Here is a 22196-nt window from a genome sequence, read left to right as displayed (position 1 = left end):
GTGGCATTCCTATCTTGCCGCAATATCTTTTACCTTTAGGGTGCTTTCCCACATACACAGAACACCGCGATTACATCTCTCAACACCCCCTCTTAATCGAGGTGTTCCACAACTCACCCATCATCCATCATCCATATCAATGTAGCATTGCACAAACGCAATCGCTACCTCTCAACACTCCCCCTATGTGTGCACGTGTCTACTATCTTAGACACCAAGTCCATTTTGAGCCGACTCGCTCACAGCAGAACCACTGAGTCCAATTTGAACGTAGGAGTTCGGGTGGGAACCAACCCATGTGCATGCACCTCACACGTGCATCGCTCATGCACACATCACAACAACCATTTTGAGCTTCTCGGTGAGCTCGGGCAGGGCAACCCTCATACCAATGGGTGATTACAAAAAAAAATCCTCGTTTTGAGCTTCAAGCTCGGGTACGGTTACCCTCATATACATGGGTGAAACAAATACAATACATTTTGGTCAAAGCTAGGCGGCGGCAAACCCAAACAAGTGTGTGATCAAAATTTTATATGCGTGCAAGCACATGAAACCCTTTAAAATCATCTTAACATCATATCTATTCAAAGATATGTGTGAATGGAGACTTAATAAAGACATGTGGTTGGGTGTGAAGAGACTTTTATACCTTAGGGTTTGAACCCTATCTTATCTTTTTGAAACAATAGCATGAGAGCCACCCGTTCTTACTGTTGTGGAGTAATTGCATTCTCTGCACTCTTGCTATTGCTTGCATCCAGTGTTATCCTGCTTCTCTGTGCGCACCTTCGCAATGGTTTTAGGATTCAAGTTTGCGTCCAGCGGGGAGACTTTTGACCAATCCCGTCCCTTAATATCCTTGGACTGCAATACCTCCAAGGGCACGTCCTTAGTTGCACACCACTACTCCATCTACACGGCCACCAAGTGCCGATTCACAACACTTTTTCTCGTGTTTTACAGTTCAATCTGCCAGGAGTCCCTGCCACTTTCTCTCGAGTAATCCACTAAACATGTATGACCCACTTGCATTTGTGTACTTGCATAATTTTTCATTCTCTACCTTTTGTAGATGCCTTTGACTACCTTCTTTAGTGGAATTGTTGCATCTTGCGTTGCTCCAATCTCTTTTTTTGACGACTACTGGTTGGGCAGCAGCTCTCTCTGCAACCACCGCTAACCAGCTCTTCTTTGAGCTTTATGCTGCTCAGATTCACCATACCTAAGCTTCAATTGCTTTACTTGCTCTGCGCAGGCTGTGCTAGAGTGGAAGCCTTGGCTTCCTCTGTTGTTGCTTGTTTCTTGGCCTCTACTCTAGGCTGGGTGGCCACCTCCACAAGAGCTCGTGCCTCAGCTGAGAAGCTTTGCGTGGCACCTCCACAGCATGCTCAAACTCCTCCGTAACTCAGTAATGCTGCCGCCTCTACTTCTCTGCACCTGAGCTTACTCTCGTGCCTATAAACTTTCATTTTTCTTGCCGCCGCTGCAACTATTTTTGCAGGGTTGATGACACCATTGCTTCCTTTTCATTCATTTGTTGCAAGTCTCTTTGCCTTCACAACCTCTTTTTTGAGGTTCTTTTGACTATTAACATGGTTATATTGAGCTCCCCTTGCAGCTCCCTTCTAGTTGCAATCTTGTCTTTCCATTTAACCTTACTCTTGAGGTCTACATGGCCATTAAGATGACCACCGTGAGCTCCCAAATGAACTCCATAACCTTGCATGCTCTCCTCATTGCATGCTGAACCTTCAAGGGTGCTTTTTTCATTTGAGGTTTCATAACCATGAAACCAGGGTGCAAAACATGTGGAAACTGCCAAGGTTTCCATCCCCTTCTTTGCTCTCCTTCATTGAGCAAGCTACGAGCCATGCCATTTTCTTGACAAGCTCCAACATGAGCTGCAAATCAGCCCATTATAGCTTGCCACCAAGTTGACTAGCTTGCACCTCTTACACTCTTTGCCCAAATGCAAAGAACCATGGGATCTTCTCATCCCACAAATCAACAACCCTTCTTCCATGCTCAATAACAAAAACTTGAGGCGAAATCACACTTTTACCTTCACAAAACTTTGTTGGCAGCTTCTTGATGACAGAAATCTCCATCTCCAACTCCATTTGTATCTTCCCTTGATGCAAATCTTCTCTTTGTTGCAAAACTCCATTTGCAACTCTCTTGGGCAGCTTCTTTGATGTTTGATGAAGATTCCATAGTCTTCATAATGTTGAAATCTTGATTTTCAGCTTCCATGATGATGAGCAGGCTTTCCATGTTGCAAAACTCCCATTTGCAAAACTGTCTTGGGCAGCTTTTATGCAACCTCCTTGTTGCAAATCTCCTCTTAAACTTGAGAATAGCATCTCCAAATCTCTCTCAAATCCTCACAAATGCAAATCCAAATGATAATATGAGTGTGCATAATTTTTTTTAAATAATAACTGAAAATAATGCGTAATCAAAGAACTCATAACCAAGAAATCTATACATAAGTAGTCACCATGACCAAGAGCCCACCCAAGCTCTAAGCTCTGATACCATGTTAACAATGCAAAAATGGGATTGATCACGGTGATAGACAATGATTAAGCAACATAATTAAGGTGGGTTATACCACACTAAAAACTCCATAAGAGAGAGAGAGATTGCACACTCAACACTCAATTCTATTCTATTGCATATCACAATGAACCATACAATGATATAAGCCCTCTAGCCTTATCCCACTTTACACATCATCATCCATGTGGCACTCCCTTTTCCACTCTTTTGGTCAACACTCACACACCATTCAATATTACATGTGGCATTCCTATCTTGCCACAATATCTTGCACCTTTAGGGTGCTTTCCCACATACACAGAACACCGCGATTACATCTCTCAACATGGATTGGGCAAATCACGAAGCGCCAAGCGCAACGGATTTCTCAGCGGCTCACCCGATGCAAGAAATGGGAGTTCTATGCTCGGAAAGAGGATGAGTTATACTGACTTTTCTTAGGGCCGAACTGCAAAGAGGCATGGAGAAAACTCCGAGAACATCGCCCTCCCACACCTCACCTGCCCAGACACATGGCACTCCTATGCACGCTCCCTCTATTATATCCCCCGTCAGCCACCCCTAACCCCACCACCAGACCCCTGCCCCACCACCTCCACCACCTTCACAAAGGGCATGGTCCTCAAGGCCATTCGTAGACTACGCAATGGGCGAGCCCAAGATCATGAGGGACTCACTGCCGAGTACATCTCGCATGCCCATGATACCCTAGCGTCCCTACTAGCCTACATGTTCAATAGAGCCCTTTGTGAGGGATTTCCATCCTCTTGGTCCACCAACACCATGACCCCCATCCTCAAAGCCGGAGATCCACTTGATCCTAATAACTACAGGACAATCATGATTGGCCACACATTGGCTAAACTCTATGGATCAGTTCTAGAGGTGGAGCTCAGTTCATTTGTAGAGAGCCAGGGATGTAGAGCCTCAGGATAGGCTGGCTTTCAGAGGAGCTACTCTACCATCATCGAGGAGGGTAGAGCAGGACACCAGAGGATTTACTGCTGCTTTGTGGATTTCCGCAAAGCTTTTGATACTGTACCCCGAGCCCGCCTCTTACACCGTCTACAGGAGATCGGAGTCCCATCTGACATGGTTTGGAGCATCATTGCCCTCTATGAGTCCGGATGAGTGAGAGCTCCAGGAGGTACATCACACGAGATTTCCAGCACCTTTGGGGTGAAACAGGGCTGCCTTCTATCACCCACTCTTTTCGGCCTCTACATTGATGAGATCTCGAGCTTCATTGATGGATTAGGTGGGGCTGGTCCCACACTGGCAAGCATATTGATCCCCATACTACTTTATGCAGATGACATCGTCCTCCTCTTAGACTCAGCCGAAGGGCTTCAGAGACAGTTGGATGCCTTACATGACTTTTGCACTCAGCGGGACCTCTCTGTTAACCTTGGTAAAACCAAGGTAATGGTCTTCAATACCTCTCACCCCGTCACATCCAGATTGAGCTTCACATATAGAGGGGATCCTGTGGAGATTGTCTCATCCATGTCTACCTTGGTGTCACTTTGAGTGGGCCACGCTTTACCATGCTTCCCGCAGCACATGCTACAGTGACGCGGGGATATGCAGCCTTGCGCTTACTTGAGCAGCAGTGCTTCCAGGCACATTTCCAGGAGCCCAGGATGAAGGGCTGGCTTTTTGACACCCTCGTCACACCAGCCTTGATGTATGGAGCAGCTTTTTGGGGGCCAGATTTATCCGATGAGGATTGGTAGCGAGTTGAGAGGCCCCAGGTCATGATGTTCTTCCGTATGATCCGCATCAAACCATCAGTCCCACACACATTTATCAGGCAGAGTTTGCTGCAGCCGCGATGGTAGTGGAGGCACTCTTCCAGACAGTCACGTACCTTCAACGCATCAGTCACATGGATCCCCACAGGTACCCGAGGCTTGCCCTGGAGTCCTCTAGACAGCTAGCACTTAGTTTCCAGGTCACCAGACCAGCCAATGGAAGTGACCCCCATGGGCCTAGTGGAAGGAGTGGCACTAGTGATCAAAGCACCACCTTCTTGCTGGATTTTGTGGTAATTTGTTTGCCTGAGGTCAAGGGAGCCTAATCACTACTGATTGGGCGACCGTGGCTCAGGAACACAGGAGTCTAACTGGTTGGGGATCGAACCGGTTGTGCGATTGGGGACATCTCAGGTAACCCGGGAACTGGACACACCACCAATGGACCACTATGCAATAGTGGGCTTGGGGGAGCCCGCCATGAACCGTTCATAGAGGAAGGAAGTTCACAAAACCCCATAGGCCTGGAGAAGTGTGATCCCAGCCTCTCACTACTCTTCTTAGACCACGAACAAGGAAGCCCCAGCCACACCCTGTCAAGATGCCCCCCAAAGGATTCCCCTGTTCCAATGGTCGGTAGCCATCCTCCCGGATGATTGAGCCAAGACAACTTGTCACCCAATAAGGAACCCACATCTAAAATTCGGCTGTGCAATGCTTCTGCCACTTACCAGAGGATAGTTACTGTAAAGTAGTGGATTAATGAGCCCTAATCTTCTGATTAAATAACCATACGGAAGAAAAGTTCCCCCTCACCCTTGGGACTGTGAGGCAGTGTCCTCCACCATTCACACTCAGGCAGTTGCTGAATGAAGAATGCCATGCTGTATGAAGCGTATAGGGAGAAAGATGGCGAGGAAAAATGGTTTACGCACGGTGCATGAGGGAAGATGGGAGGCATGAATGCAGGATGGCAGTCACAATATGAAAGGATAACTTGCATTGGGTGAGGCTGGGGCAGAAAGGGAGGGGCCGACAATGGAAGGAAAAACACAGGGGTGAGGTGGGTGGAGAAGGGGGAAGACAGGATGGGCAAGAAAAGGTTGCCCAAGCAAGAAGGCCGACAAGCGAAAGAAAGCGGATAAGAAAGGCAAGACAGGGGTGGCAAGGAAACTGGCTGGGCAGCAGGCAGAAATCAGAGATGGGCTGGAGAAGAGTGCTGGAAAGGACGGATGATGCAGGGCAGCTAGAAAAAGAATGGTGGGGGTAGCAGGGAAATCACGCAGTTCAAGAAGGTTTTTTTTTGGGGAGGGGGGAGGGGAAAACATGTGAATAGGGAGGAGGGACGAGCAGCTTGGAGAACATGCAGAGGAGGGAATGTGGGGATGCTGGTGCATGCAGGGGGTGTAAATGGGTAGCAGGGGGCTCCTCTAGCTCCTGATTATTATGACTTCGTGTTTAATACAATTTTGCCAGTGAGCAAGAGAACCTCATCTTTGGCAACCATTTTCTCGGCTTCCTTGCTCCTTTCTTATATTTTTTGTGATAAGCTTTTTCTTAAGAGCAGTTGATGTCAACATTACTAGCCTTGTCTTCCTATTAGGGTAGTAAGTTTGCAGAGCCTTTGTTGAGGCTTCACACAGGAATTTCGATTTCGACATTTTCTTGGATGAATTAGGCATTTTTTTGTTTAGTGGCTGTAGCTGTTATTAATGTTAACAAATCTATTGGGTTTTTTTCCTTTGCTGATGCTGAGGAGCCAGTTTGGATAGACTTCACCTGGATACCTCGAGGAAATAATGCGAGGTACTTGGACTGCCAGGTTTATATAGAAATTCCTCAGCAATTTGCACCTGCCTTGAAGAGTATTGGGAAGAAAGTGCTTCATTGGAGCTCTATAAGACTAGCTTTGGCATCTAGAGTGGTGATGGTGAATTAGATGCTCCTTGCCGTGGCTTGGTACATAAGATTCTTGCTGGTGCTTTTCATAGTCATGTATAGGGCATTTCAGGAGATTGATTTGTTACTATGTATGGTCAGGGCTTGAAAGTTCTCATGACTCTAGGGTATGAGTTGCATGGGAGCCTATCACTTTACCCAAGCAAGGAGGATGGTTGGGGATAGTTGATACTGATAAGAAGACGGATCACCACAGTAGTGATGAGGTGAGGGGTTATCGTGCAAGAAGATAACAGGAGAGGCAGGAGGTAGGGCAGCTGATGGGTAGCTCACAGGGTAGTGAGCGCAGATCATAGGGAAGTAGGATAGTAGACACTGTCACAGAGCAGTGTGGGTGGAATGCAAGGGAAATGGCATAGGCAAGCAAAGAGAAGACAAGGGAGGGGAGGTGATGGTAAGAGCTTGCAGGAAAAAGCTGAACTTGGCCTTTGTTGCATGTCAGTTGTATCTCCAACTGGGTCAGTGACTTACACCAAAAATGCCTTTATCGTACAGACCACTTGTAGTTCACATTTTTGCATGGTTCTCTCACTAGTCTGTCTGGACTCTCAAGTCCATGTTTCTTTTTATCTGACGTAAGCTCTGAGGCATAATCAATCCTCTCTCTAGATACTTCTGAGGCCATGCTTTCTCCAAGTCTCTGCGTGTGGATGGGTGACATTTTTCCGTGAGTAGATCCTTCTGTAGTAGCAACTTGAGTGCTCACCCGAAGGCGGCTTGGTCTCCCATGAGGTCGAGTTTTATTTGGGCATAGGCTCACATTCACCTCTGTTAGTACTGACTACTGTTGTGGCTGAAACCCCCTCTACTGATGTAGCACTCTTCCCATGCCATTGCCACCCCACATTCAATGTTTTGATAAATGTTCCTTTGCTAACTGTTATTTACAATCTGGCAGTTTGCGTAAGTGGGTGCCCTGTAATCTGACATACACGACTTCTCGTCCCATAATTTAATGCTAATCCAAGGGGGCATAGTTTCAAAGATGTATGCAAATGGTAGGAGTTCAGAAAGTTGACATTGGCCTTAGTACACTTTTTTTCTCTCACGCATGCACTCTTGCAGGTGTGTGCATGCACACACAATTAGATAGATACATTCCTTTCATGCATGCATGCATACATACGCACGCACACTCACTCACTCACACAACCGCACATGCACACACAATGCATTCCTTCATGCATAATAAATACATATGCACACGCGCACACACACAACCGCACATGCACGTGCACGAGCGTGCGCACACATGCGCACTCACACACATTATAATGAGGTTACCTTGAAAAACACGAAAATGTAAGCCCTTTGGATGCATTCTACATCTCGAATGCTCATTTATTAATAAAAATCGTGGATTTAGGAATCCCACGATCAAGGATGATATTTTTTAGTACGGGTATGGGATGGTATGCATAGTACAGTAGAGAACACAGGGTTAAGTATGAGTAGTGTATGCAACTACAGGCAGGTATCCTTCTCTTTATGAGATTTGAGCTCCTTTGCTAAGCATTGATAAGGATTTGACAATTGTTTTGATTTTATAGCAATGCACGATTTACTTTCTGATTGTTTCCTAACTCGTCAATGCAGCCATTGGTAAACAACTCTTTTGCCTACGTGTGGACAATCTACCTGACATACATGGCAAGCTTGAAAAAGGTGTTCTCTTTTCCTCTTGTGGAGGCTAAGTAGCTATGGTTTGAGCAACCAACAAATCAAATACCTTGTTTGTAAGACCCATTATTGAGGGGGCGGGTGGCTGCGAGACTTACGAGAAGCGGGGAGATTTGTGATGGTTTGTTGGCACGATGGGATTAAGCAGCTCTTGCATTGTTGTGTTCTTCTATTTGAACAGAATCAATGTTGCCCTCATGACACAAGCCCCTGGTTTGAATCCTGTTGTTGAACTTACAGTAGAATTTTCCACCAATGCATATGTTACTCATATGCCATTTTTGTGTGCTCTCTTCTTTGTTTGCACTCATTAGATAACTTGATAAGTGTGTAGTTCTCGGGTCATAATAATATTTTTTAAAATGGTACCACCACCATCTCCAATTAACCTTATGAAATTGGGGGTTTTTATGGTATCACCAACAGCACTAATATTTGAAAGTTGTCATTTATCCTCCCTGCAGACTTAATTATTATTGTAGCGAGATGCTAATGTACTCAAGGCAATCAAGGAAATCGGGTCCAAAAAGCTAAAAAATATATTGGATTGGCCATTTGCAATTTTCCCTAAAAAATTATAAGTGAGCCACAGCACAAGAACACCAATTGATTGAAGGAATAACAAAGAGGGTGTGAGATTGGGGGGGGGAAAAAGGATTGCGGTTATGCTCGAGCATAATCTTGGACCAAATAAAGGCTTTAGAGGATCTGCTATTTGCCAGAATTTGGAGACAAATTTTGTACTTCTAATATTTTTGTAATGCAATCTAACTAAGTTACTAGATGGAGCATGGTAAGCTAAGGATTGATGTCCAAGTTTGCAAGCATGAATTTACACATCTCCATACAATCTCACCCACCACTCCACAAGGCATCATATCACCACAACAATCCACTTACCAGTGCACAATTTGGTAGATGTACTAAAAAATATGTAGTTAATGACCAATAAATATCTTGTTGAAAAAACACTCATCTCCAAGATTAGTTTACACTTACATGGTGCAACTGTGGTTTTTGCCATTTTGCTTGATTCTTTTATTCACATTGATTGTGGTATTTCTTCAAAAAAATTAAGAATATAAAAAGAGAAACTTACATTTATGGGGAATGTATTTTAAATAAAATACAATCTTAAATTCAGGAATGTATAAATATATATGGCAAAGCTATGAATCTACTTGTCATTCCCCCATGCATGTATATTATATAACAAGGGTATATTATAAAGTAAGACAACATTTAGACCTTCACGCTCTATGATTTAGGTTTTTTAAAGAGAATGAGAAAAAGTCTTGCATTTAGACCTTCACTCTCTATGATTAACCATTTTTAAATAGATGGGGATCAATTTCAAGTCTTGAATGGCAATTGTACATAGCTTTTGTTGTACCCGAAGTCACACAAATGTGGTTATGTTCTTACTCAAATCATTTAGAAAAGGCCTAATGAGTCTTTCTAATATGTCAAAACTGAAATTTGGAATTTTAAGATTTTAAGTGAAGCCTACCACTTCATAATAATGTCTTTTATGTGTGAGTTGTAACATATACATATCTCATGAATATAATTATTAAAATGTGGCGAGATTCCAAACAAAACTCTTTATGGAAAAAACTAAAAAATCTCACCATTTTATCTTGGAAGCTCAGCAAAAATTAATCCCCCTCATAATCCAGTAGAAGTACATGTAATCTAAGTTGCTTAACCATGGCTTCTCTTCATAAAGGGAGCCTTATAAAATATGAGCTAAATAAACCCATGACAAAATATAGCAAGAGTGGACATTGATATTCAACAACCCCCCCTCAATGAACACCTAAGATGAACTAGGTGCGAGGCCTAATGTTGAGTTGTTTTGTGGATGCCATTCGAGCTGGTGTGTGCCAAGAGCCTTGGTAAACACATTAGCACAATTCTTTATCATGGGGCAATAGACCATGTGGATCTCCTCACATATAATGTGCCCACACATAACATAATATTAAATCTCAATGTGTTGCTTGTGCGAACATGGAATAATGGACTCTTTGTAATAGCCATGTAACTTTGTGAAGTAATAACTTATTGAACATCTAGTGTTTGAATCACCATCCTTTTGTGCATCTAGGGTTTTTACAACAATATCTTCTTACCCTTAAGCTTGTATAACAATGGAAGCTTGTCTAGGTACAAAAAGTGGCCACCTCATGGTGGTAAGGCCTTGAAGAAGGACATTGCTTGCCTGTAATTTCAATAGTTAGGAACCCGCCATGTTTTTTTTAAAAGTGCTCTTGCTAAAGTTCTCATGTAGGTGAAAGGGTATTTGGTCATGTTTTCCTTATGGCTTGCTTATAGGTCCTTAGCACACCTAGAGGAACTTCAGGTCCTAACAAGATCAAGAAAGGTTGCAAGTTTGATAAAAAAATTTAGATAGCAAGATTTAGATAGGTTCCTAAAAAAACAAAACTTGATAATAGAAATTTGAAGTCACTACCTCACCATAGGATCATGCCACCCTTATTTTCAACAGCCCCGGTACCACAGGCACCTGTTAGAGGTGGGAGATCATTAGTACCATTACAACATGGTAAATTTGGCATGCTCATTGTAGCGAGGTCATAGAGGAGGGCACTACCATGCCGACCGTTGAGTCCATCCAGAGCATATGGATGGACAACATTCACATCCACCATGGCCAGTGGGAGAAGTTGTGAGGTGGCTCCGAGCGTATGTAAAAACGTCGAGAGGCTTCTCTATGGATCTGGACTAGCAGCCCTTTCCTTAGGGTTAGAGATAGTGAGGTCGCTTGGCATTACAGGTCACCTTTTTGGCTGTCCCCCGCCCATCTCTCCCAATTATATGAGATAAACTTCCTCCAAGGGTGGCCAGCCAAACGAGGAGGGGCCTATCTAATCCCATCTGTTTTTCTTGTCTCTCCCATGACTGAAAATGAGTCACGTACTTATGTTATTGAGGGCGAATTCATGTAATATTTTATATCTTCCCATGTGTAATTATGGATTCTTAAAAGAATTCATGAATATTCTTATTCCCAAGTTTTTAAATTATGAATTCTCCTAGACGGGTTTAGATTGGGATGCCTTTCTAAATCTAGGCGATCATAGCTTACTCTACACACGTGGGGGAATCCGTACATGCGTGGGAAGTATTGGTTACATTATCTTATTGATATGAAATTTTCCATGGATGTTTATTTTGAAATAATTTTTGAATATCGACAAATAATATTTGATTTTGTGATGACAAGCGCCATTAATTTATTCGGACACTATTCATGTTTATTGACATTGTATGTATGTTAATTGGGACATGTGAGCGCGTATTTTATTTTCAAGACATGTACACTTTTATAAGGTTCAAGGTTCACACCTATTTTTAAAAGAAGTCTAGCTTGCATGCTTAAGAAAGTTATTTTTCAAGCAAGCTACTTTGAAGAATATCATTCTTGAAGAAGTCGACATTTTTGTAAAAGTAAACTATTTTTGAACCCCAAAGGCCACCCATGAAATATATTTAAGTACACCAAGAGGAAGCATGGGCTCACTCGTGTGGGGACAGATTGGACCCAATATAGTGTATTAATTTATCTCCAATATTTTGTTAATTGCAATTACTTTTATGGGTTCATGTCAACATCCCAAAACAGCAGTATCAGAGTGAAGAGTCGATTGCAACTAATTGAAGCTGTGAAGAGCTACTGGGTTATGCTCGAGCATATTCTTGGACCCAATCATACACTCAATGGGGTACTTCATTTCCCTCTTAAAAAGTGTGGGGCTTAGTTGCAAACGTACAAGAAAGCCTTTACAAAGTTTGACATTTACTTGAAAAAAAAATCCTTCCAAGAAAAGGCTTTAGAGGATCTACTATTTGCCAAAATTTGGAGACGAATTTTGTACTTCTAACATATTTTTGTAATGCAATCTAAGTAAGCTAATAGATTTAGCATGGTAAGCTAAGGATTGATGTCCAAGTTTGCAAGCATGAATTTACACATCTCCATACAATCTCACCCACCACTCCACAAGGCATTATATCACCACAACAATCCACTTACCAGTGCACAATTTGGTAGATGTACTAAAAAATATGTAGTTAATGACTAAGAAAGTTCTCGTTGAAAAAACCCTCATCTCCAAGACAAGTTTACACTTACATGGTGTAAATGTGGTTTTGCCATTTTGCTTGGTTCTTTTATTCACATTGATTGTGCTATTTCTTAAACAAGTAAGAATGTAAAAAGAGAAACTTACATTTATGGGGAATGTATTTTAAATAAAATACAATCTTAATCAGGAATGTATAAACATATATGGTGAAGCTATGAAATCCACTTGTCATTCCCCCATTCATGTAGAAACTTACATTTGGGGAATGTATTTTAAATAAAATACAATCTTACTCAAGAATGTATAAACATATATGGCGAAGCTATGAATCCAATTGTCATTCCCCCATTCATGTATATTATATAACAAGGGTATATTATAAAGTAAAACAACATTTAGATCTTCACGCTCTTATGATTTAGGTTTTTTAAAGAGAGAAAGAGAAAAAGTCTTGGATTTATACCATCACTCTTTATGATTAACTTTTTTTTTAAAAGATGGGGATCAATTTCAAGTCTTGAATGGCAATTGTACATAGCTTTTGTTGTAACCGAAGTCACACAAATATGGTTATGTTCTTACTCAAATCATTCAGAAAAGGCCTAATGAGTCTTTCTAATATGTCAAAACTAAAAAATTCTACACATATAAAAAGACATTTGGAATTTTAAGATTTCAAGTGAAGCCTACCACTTCATAATAATGTCTTTTATCTGTGAGTTGTTAATCTCATTGTAGGATTAACAAAGATGCTCCTCCAATAATAAGTGGTATGTAATGGCACTCTAAAGTTGTACATTATGAGAGACTGGCCAACTTAGGCTTCAATTAGTAAGTTTTAGGTGCCCAAGTGTGAATAAGGGCCAGTTGTATAAAAGGCAAATTCTCAGAATGAAAGAAAATCCCCCCTTGTGCTATGAGAGATTTCCTCTTGTCTTGTATATGAGAGAGAGAGAGAGAGAGAGAGAGAGAGAGAGAGAGAGAGAGAGAGAGAGAGAGAGAGAGTACTCATGAGCATATGCTTCCTGTATACTTGTGTGTATGAGAGTGAGAGAGGGAGAGATTGCCTTGCATGTGGTGTGAGTGACTCCGTGGTAAACAGAGTGGAGTTGGAGCTTCTCAAAGCAAGCTTGGAGAGCCTTGAGGGACGTGAGCTTGGAGTATTGGTAAGTGCCTTACGAGACAGTTGTAGTCTATTTCTTCTCCTATGAGTGAGTGTGGGATGGATCTTATTGAAGATGAGATCGAACCCTAACCAATTCGTCACTGTATCATTCTAAATTGATGACATTTCTATTGTATGTGTTGTCTTTTAATTATCATCTCATGATTTATTTTTGAATATATTTCATTGTTGTAAATGCATGTACTGGGATTGTGTAATGATATATACTGTAATGTACTATGAGATGGTTTAAAGAAAATAGTTTTTAATTTTGTAAAGGAGTTTAGTTTTTCTAAATAAAGCGTGTATTGATGCGTGTATGATGCGTGTATAAGCGCGTGTATATACACGCGCTTATACACGCATTAATACACGCATCAATACACGCATCAATACACGCTGGTAGATGCCAATATACACGCGAATTTAAATGCCAAAATACACGCGCCCGATACTATTCAAATACATGCACGACCATACACGCGCCCGTAATTTATGGCGTGTATGAAACGCGTGTATGGCAGCATTGTCTTGTAGTGATGTCAAGCTCATCCCCATCCCTTACATCCCAACACCAGTTTTTTAAAGGCATATGATGAGAAAGAGCAGAGCTGCAGTCAATCGAGACTCTCTCAATGTGTGTGGAACCGAAGTAGCTTGTTGACTAAAGAAAATCCTACCAATTCTGGAAGAAAAAGATATATATTGTAGACTAAAATAAGTATGTCCTAGTTTGTCTCTCTAGTCCCCTAGTTGCCAACTATCTATGAGACCCAGATCAATGCTTCCACCACATCTGTCCACAACTTTTTCTACCATGTTAAAATCCCCCAAAATAATACACGGGACTTGAGTATTCAGGCTAGCAATCCAATTCCACATATCACTCCTGATTTTGTGATTGTGGGTCCCGTAGATATTAATGATCTAAATTCTTTCCCCTCTCACTGAGATTTCTGCTGCCAGAGTCCTGCCATTAGGATGGTTGGCAATAATACTAGGGGACAATTCACTCTTAACTAGGGTCATCACTCCATTATACCCCGAATTTACACCTCCATACATAATCATCCAGTCTGTGAATCTATCCTTTCTAGAGAGATTTTACGAAAAAGATTATGTTCTTGTATGGCCAGCACCGAGTAGCCCCAAAGTCTCACTAGCCCCCAAAAAAAGCATTTTTTTGGTCATTTAACCCTTTTACGTTCCACGTACAGCCAAAAACATAGAATCTTTCTTCATAAAGGAACCGTTTCTGGGACCATTTCAACTTCCTGCTCCTCCACAGTCTGCTCTTTCTAGATTTCCTTCCAGGCCTCCTCAACTCTAAAATCAAACCTTTGTTTAGAAGATGGATGACTATCACTTTCTTTTAGTGGGCTGAAAGGGCTTGAGCATAAAACAAGGCTCAAACTTCCTTGAGAATTGGCTTTAATACCTTCAACCCCTTGATTACCCTGATTCCTCCTGGCTTCCTTCTTAGCTTGCCTAACACTAGATTTCCCTTTTACCCTAACCCACTCTCCGTCCTAGCTACCCTCACCAGTCTCCTTCATCACTTCCTTTCCCTTCTCCTCCTCCTTCTGGCTCCCAATCGAAGCAGTAGTTTTTCCCACTCCTTTTTTTTCACCCCCCTTCTCCCCCTCCTCTTGTCATTGGCTATTCAGGACAATTTTTAGCAATGTGACCAAAGCCACCGCATTTGAAGCACGCTCTAGGAAAGGCTCCAAATTTCAACCCTAGCTCCATAATACCCTAGTCGCCCAGGTCCACATCTAAGAGTTCGGACGTTTCTTTGGAAGTATTCCAAGAGATGCAGACACTGTTAGCTTGTCTACCAACTACACCATCATTTGGAATATACAGCATAGGACCAAGAGAGTGAGCAATATCCTGCAAAGCTGGTCTCAGCCAAGGAGGGAGGCCCACCACTTCAACCCAAACAGGAGAAGCATTCTGGATACTCTTGTTAATATCAAAAAGGGGTCCAAGGGGAACATATGCACAAGGCGTTGGCCCAAGAAAAGAGGACCTTTGGCAAATAACTCTGTCTCACAGACTGACCTTTGACAAAGAGGACATTGAAAAAGCCTTTACCTAGGTAAAACACCTTGGAGACAACATTTTCATAAAGTACGCTTTCCTGAAGCCACCTCCCCAACTCTGCCTTCTTAGACGGGGGTCTACCAGAACAGAACACAAAGACGCTACACATGGAAAAGAGCCCCACTTGAGTTTTGACTAGCTCTTGATTAAGCTTCAAACATACCTTCTCCTTCGACTGAGAACAAAGTCTATCGTTTAGCTAATCGAGCACACACTTCTTCCTGGAAAACTCGACCTATGCCTCCTCTCTGCGTCGCTTCATCTCTTTCTTAGCATCAGGCTCCCAATCCCCCCATCCACTCAAGCCCTCCACACCATCTTGGTGCCATGAATTGGGTGACCCTGCCATGCCAGCCTCGTCTGGTCGACCACCTGTTTCGACGTACGGGGTGCATGCAATCACACGCGCGAGATGAAATCTAACACAAACCCACTACGCCACTCCTCATAGGTGTCCACGTTGCTCATTCTCTTCCGCTTCTTAGTGTTCTTCTCCTTACATTTGATATCTTTCTCCGGTAATTAATTGATTTTTGAATTTTTACAAACATTTGGCCCCTACTAATGGCTCTCCTAACTCCCAAAGTTCAGAGCTCCCAAATCATCGTAACAATGAGGGATTTGGCTCCATGGATATTCTTTATTTTCAATTGAAAAATCCTTATGTAAATATCTTCATTAATAAAGTTTAAAAAACCTGATAATATCATTATCAATCTTAAAGGTTTTCCTAATCGTAAAATTAACCCAGCTATTGGCGGCGCGATCAAAAAGGCGCGTCGATCAAACTCGTCGCTTGGCTCCTTTTCTGCTTTCCTTCTTTTCCAACCTTACTTTGTATTCGCAGCGCTTGATTTCCATAGAAAGCAACGCGAGCTCTCTCGCATTGTTCATGTTCTCATCTTTCTGCGTTTCTCGTCTTCTCTCTGAGCTTGCAATGGTCTTTGTACTAATTATATATTGTCTCTCATAATCATCATCATTATGACAAGCTCTTGCACGCGTCAAAACATCAGTATACGATCCAAACCAAGGACCCATTATCATAAAACTTCAGGATTTGATCCACTTTTAGCACCTTCTTAATCCTACGCCATTATCCCTGTAATCCATGTTCAGCAGTTAATCACACTGTTAGCTGTTATTGGCCCACAAGACGGCCATGGCAGAGCAGCAGCGGCAGCAACAACAACAACAGCAGCCGCCGCCGCCCCAGCAGCAGCAGCAACAGCAGCAGCAGCAGCAGCAACCTCAGCAACAACAAGCAGCCATATCTAGCAATGGTGTGGAGGATTTCAAGTGCAACATATGCCTCAACATAGCAAGTGATGCAGTGGTCACTCTTTGTGGCCATCTCTTCTGCTGGCCTTGCTTGTACACATGGCTACACTTCCACTCGAGATACAAAGAGTGCCCAGTGTGCAAAGGGGCTGCAAGTGAGACCAAATTGATCCCCATCTACAGCTGGGGGGCCAAAGATGCAATGAGTTTGCAAAGGCCCAACAATAACATCCCCCCTAGGCCCCCTGCAAGAAGAGTAGAAAGCGATAGACAGAGAAGGCACAGATACCATGCAGAGAGAGAAAGGAGGATGGAGCCAGCAGTGATTAACAACAATAATCCCACATTGCTTGGTTTTAATGAAGCTTCCTCCAGAGATTCTCTTCATGTTAATAATAATAATGGCCATATTAATTATGATTTCGTGGGCAGAGAGACTAGGGCTTCTTGGCTTGAGAGGCTCAGGGCCATGAGAGAGGAGAGATTGGCCTGGCCTGTGGCTTTTGTGCACGGCCTCACTTCTAGAGAGCTCTTGCAGCAGAGAAGACAGGCTAGAGCAGTTGATCTATCCCCAAGATTAATTAGTGTTAATCTGGGTCATGATAGCCCCATGCATGAAGTTAATAATGACATTGCAGCTGCTGCAGCTTACTGCCAATCCGGGTAATTGAGCTTTCATATATTTTTTTTAAAATAAGCTTTGATAGTGAGCAAGAGTTGGCCACAAATCAAAATAGATTGTCATCGAGGAGCTATGGTTGTAACTAAGCTAAGTTTTATGGAGGTTTTATGGTGATGCATACTGATAAACAATAATGACATCAGTACAGTAATCTAAGGTCATATGCTTTGGCTCAAATCAAATGTGATGGATTAGTAGCATTAATATAGTGTCATTAAATCAATAACATAACATTAGGATAATGTCATCTAATTAAGCCATCTTAGACATTGGCTCACTGATTTCTATGAGATGGGTACAGAATCATAATCTAAGGTTATTATTGGCTTAATTTTTGTGACAGGCTAACACAGCAAGGAGCACTACAGAGGCCACTGTCATTGGGGTGCATGAATCATCATCATCATCATCATCATGGCCACCATCAAATGCATTCATCAACATCATCATCCGAAGCAGGAAATGCAAGCCACACAACTCAGTACCTGTCAACAATGAGCTCAATACTGTCAAGCATGGAGGTCTTTGCAAAGGCATTGGAGCTGTCATCAGCAAGCTCGATGAAGAAGTCATCATCATTAACATCAACAACAGCACCACCCCCATCATCCCACCATCTTCGTGTTTTCAACACCCCTGATGAAGAGCAAGCCCTATGGCAGTCCTCCATGCGCGGCCTCCTCGCCCAAATGGAGCGCCTCATGGTTCAACTGCAATCCATACAACCAATCAAAAACTCCACCCATCTCAATCCATCATCATCAACTGATCATCATCACACCATACATAACAGTTGGAATATCAACACTGCCAACACCACCAACAATAACAGTATTAACAACCTAACGCCGCCCCCCCACCACCACCACCACCACCACCATCACCACCATCTTGATGGCAGCCTCACCGACAGAAGCCGCGTGATCAACCCTCCAATCGATAGAGGTTTTGTTGGACAAGGAGAAGTAACCTCCAGCATCCTCAATGGTAATAATGTTTTGGGGCTATCCCCTCGCTCAGGCCATTTTGATCCCAATTTGAACATGGCAAGAGTTGCTGCTACTGCAGCTCATTGTAATCGGTCTTCGGTGTTTTCATTGCCTTCCGAGGGCACTAGCAGAGAGCTAGAACAGCCTCCCACTGGCTCTAAATCCAGAAAGAGATGGGATGTCACAAGGATGTCAAGATAATGCATGGAAATGTATCATATAAGCTCTCCATTGTTTCAAATCTCTCTCTCTCTCTCTCTCTCTCTCTCTTCTCTCTCTCTCTCATGGCCAATGGCTTAGTATACATTATAGGGTGACGGTGTGTCTTTTCAGCACACATATGTAAAGTGTCTTATATCAAACAAAAATATGTATAGGCCAATGGCTGTCATTTCAGCACACATATGTAAAAAATTTACATCATTTACTTAATAAGTAATTCTTTTCTAATTTCTATAATTGCTTTCACACACACTTCCCTTCCTGCTGTAAATGAAAGTTCGTGTGATGAGACTAAAAATATCACAACACTCTTCATGCTTTGCACGTGGCACGGCCTTTTCATATGATTCTCGCCTGCATTTGATTCGTCGGGGTGTTCTCCAGGTGTAGCTTGCCATCTTCAGCCAGTTCTCTACCTAAATGGTACTTGAATATATATATATATATATATACCTTTTCGTGATGGCATGGATTTCTTGCCAAGGCTATGCATGACTGATTGTTGATGAAGAGTGTAAGTGGCATGGCTTTGTAGACTTGAAATTCGAGAAGTAAATAATGGAGCCATATCCCCTCCTCACTACTTGAGCTGTTGCAAAATGAACTATGTTTTTGTTAAGGGGAGCGTGTGAAAGCAACACACAAGTTGATTCATATAGGAGCAGCTCTTTGTCTTACAAGTCATGCATCATCCATGATGGGAACCTTGCCATCACTTATGCAAGATAAACAATAGGTGGAAGCTCTCTTTACTATGGCTTGATTGAAAAGCAAGATTGGGTACATTGTTGTCATCCTTTGTTCCTTTTGAGCCTATTGGTAAGAGGCTTTGGTAGTTTGGATGGGAAACATGGAGCTATGGAGAGATGGTGGTGCAATGGGAAATAATGGCATGAGCCATGCTAAAATCGTCGAATGAACTGGGTTGTAAGTGATCATATTTTACCCTAAGAAATCATAGTCTATTTCGCTATTTCAAATCCATATAAACTAGTGATGCAGTGAGGGTACCCTTGGCTAGAGGAGAAGGGGAACCAAGAGAGAGAGTTTGCTTGAATCTGTTTATCCCTAAGTGCCTTGGAAAATGGGTTATAGATGGAGGATTAGGTACCAAGGGAGAGAGTTTTCTTGAATTCATCTATCCCCCTGAGTGCTTTGGAAAGAGCTTGGAAAAGGGGATAGATGGAGGCTTAGGTACCCTGGCGAGGAGGTAGTGAAAGAGCCACACAACATCAACTTTTCTCTTGATATGAATTGAGCAATATATGAAGTTGTAATGCATTGCAATGAATGAGCAAACCGTGGCAAGAGAATCGACAATGTTTGGCAATAGTAAATCATGACAATAGCATGCATGGGTCACATTTATGAGACTTTTGGATGCTATCGGATGCCTATAGATGGGATGCCTATAGATGTGTTGAATTGATGTTATGTGGGATATGCTGTTAAACTTTTTTTCAGCTATTACCAATGCATTTGGATTGATAAAATCACCATTTTTAGGGCATTTGATCGCTTTCTATAGAAATGCAAAACCCTAATTCAGTCCAAACCCTTTCGGACTGAACTATAAGGCATTTGCATAGATTCATAGAGTAATCTAAGGGCCACATTTCAAGTTATCAAGATTTTGATTTGGATATCATGTCAGTGGTCACAACCATACATAGTTGACTTTCTAGGAAGGTCAAAATAGAGAGGTATTGGACCCAGACTGAATTGCATGCATGGAAAGTACTCTCTCTAACACCTAAACAGGCGGAAGCACACCCTATTCAGAGATCAAGAACTAACCTGATTGATAAGTGGTTTCCTTTTCATAATAGTCAAAAATAGAGAGGTATAGGTCTTGGGCTACGTGATCACATAGTTGGGAACCACTCTTCAATACCTTCCTAACAAGCCAAAGATCACTGAATTCAGGATTTGGAAGCTTTGTCAACTTGAAAAATTACTCAATTGTGGGTAATCGAGGTTATCCAAGTAAAGCCCAAATATAACAAAGGTTACTAGATGAGAGTGCTAGCATGCAAATCGTTGATGAAGAGCAAGATAGCATGATTGATGATGAGGCAATAGGAAATGAGCACAGTGATGGCGTCACAATCCAAGGGTTCAAGTAAACATGAATGCGCATGATGCCGATGATGGTCCACAATTGAACAATGGCCTATAAAGAGAATCTACCACCAAAGAGAGGTGTGGTTCATGAGATTGTGCTTGAACCATATACTAAAGCAATTAACAAGCCATCTTATCGACTCTCAAGTGTAAGGATCTTTAAGAGCCTTGGAGAAGGAATTCCAATTTCTCAACACAAACATTAGAGCATAACATATACTTGCATAAATTAAAAGCATAAACCTTAATAAATAAAATTAAATAAACAAAGCAAGATGGAGAACGGAGTAGAGGTCATTGTTGACACAAGATTGGGTTGAATCTCCCTTGGATGAGTGTGGCCCTTGTACTACTCACCCATTTTTATATGTATTAGGAAAAGCTTGCTTTTCAAAAAGATAACGTGAAACTTTATTTTGAATAGGTTTAGGTATACTTGGATCATAAAAAATACCTTCTTGTAAATAATTACCCTCTTGCTCGAGAGAGAAGTCGTCATCCTCATGGTTGAATCGTGAAATAAGCAACCCTTGATGAAATCTGCAAAAAGAAAACCTTGACAAAACCTTTGAAATTCTCCTCTTGCTTGATGCTCAATTTGCTAAAGGCCTTGCTCTTTGTTTATATCACTTTGGAAGCTTTCGAGAAAGAAATGTCGAAGAAGCCCAAAATATAATAATTCTTGATTCCCAAAGTGTCCTTGAAAAGCTCTTGATTTAATCTGCAGAAAGTAATTCTAGAAAAATCCTGAAAGTATTTGTTTGCCTTGTGCTCAAAATAGTACTCTTTGATGCTGAAAAAATAAAAAAAGCTTAGAATACTTTAAAGATTTTTAACTCAAAGCTTTTTGAATCTTAAAAGTTTTAATAGCTTTTAAGGAATAAAATTTTTAAAGTATAAGCTTAAAGCTTTTTTAATTGTAAATCTATTAGGTGGTTAGAGGTTTAAGTCCCCTTCGGTGCACACAAACCTTGAATGTTTCATAGAACGGTGTTGTTCTACCAGTAAACATCTGGTTAGAGTTTAGGACAGCTTGAGGATGGAAAATTTTGATAGTTTTTTTTAATGATAGATTTTGTAGAGCTTTAATAAATAAAGTTTCGAAAGTTTATACAGAGGGTGATGTTAGAGGTATAAGCTTAGATAATAGCTTGAATTTTATAAGCTTGATAGATTTAAAGCTTATACATTAGCTAAACTATATTGTGGGTTTTAGCTAGGCAATACCCAAGTGGCAATCGCGAGACGATAGCACAATCAATGAAGAAAGAATAAAAAGAAAATTTTAAATATTAGAGCTTTAAATATTAAATCTTTGTTTTTTGTATTCCAACTTTCTAGATCTAGCTTTCCATGGTGATATTCATAAATTCTTTATTTTCTTGAATTCTTCACATCTCTCTTTCTATTTTGTTCTCTCTCTCTCTCTCTCTCTCTCTTCTTTTTCTATCTCATTATGTTTTGAATTTCATGTTTTTTCTTGCTCTCTCTCTCTCTCTCTCTCTCTCTCTCTCTCTCTCTCTCTCTCTCTCTCTCTCTCTCTCTCTCTCTCTCTCT

The 22196-nt window shown here is 41.7% G+C and overlaps 2 protein-coding genes across 3 annotated transcripts in view; both read left to right on the top strand.

Moving 5' to 3' along the window:
* LOC147623667 (uncharacterized) overlaps positions 1-8545 on the top strand; it is a 177960-nt gene extending 169415 nt beyond the window's left edge. The window contains exon 4 of one of the 2 annotated variants that reach the window (XM_086820253.1): positions 7875-8545. In XM_086820253.1, coding sequence (XP_086676379.1) covers positions 7875-7976 — 102 coding nt within the window. In that variant the 3' untranslated portion in view covers positions 7977-8545. The remainder of the gene's footprint in view (positions 1-7874) is intronic. The other variant, XM_086820252.1, reaches the window with a different exon arrangement.
* Positions 8546-16503: 7958 nt separating this feature from the next.
* LOC147623666 (uncharacterized) lies at positions 16504-18494 on the top strand. The gene is made up of 2 exons (XM_086820787.1): positions 16504-17285; positions 17648-18494. The coding sequence occupies exons 1-2, from the start codon at positions 16504-16506 to the stop codon at positions 18492-18494; spliced, it is 1629 nt and encodes a 542-aa protein (XP_086676913.1).
* Positions 18495-22196: the final 3702 nt, after the last annotated feature.

This window comes from Cibotium barometz, chromosome 26 (genome assembly GCF_041138505.1).
Source record: "Cibotium barometz isolate CiBa-2024 chromosome 26, ASM4113850v1, whole genome shotgun sequence".
Lineage (NCBI taxonomy): Eukaryota > Viridiplantae > Streptophyta > Polypodiopsida > Cyatheales > Cibotiaceae > Cibotium > Cibotium barometz.
Note: the sequence above shows the minus strand (reverse complement) of the source record. Positions and strands in the feature narration are given on the sequence as shown.

Bases quoted from the DNA above. Each gene is read 5' to 3' on its own strand.
- LOC147623666 (XM_086820787.1), top strand. From the start codon at position 16,504: ATGGCAGAGCAGCAGCGGCAGCAACAACAACAACAGCAGCCGCCGCCG. The intron at 17,286-17,647 runs GTAATTGAGCTT...TTTTTGTGACAG, and splicing joins GCAGCTTACTGCCAATCCGG to GCTAACACAGCAAGGAGCAC.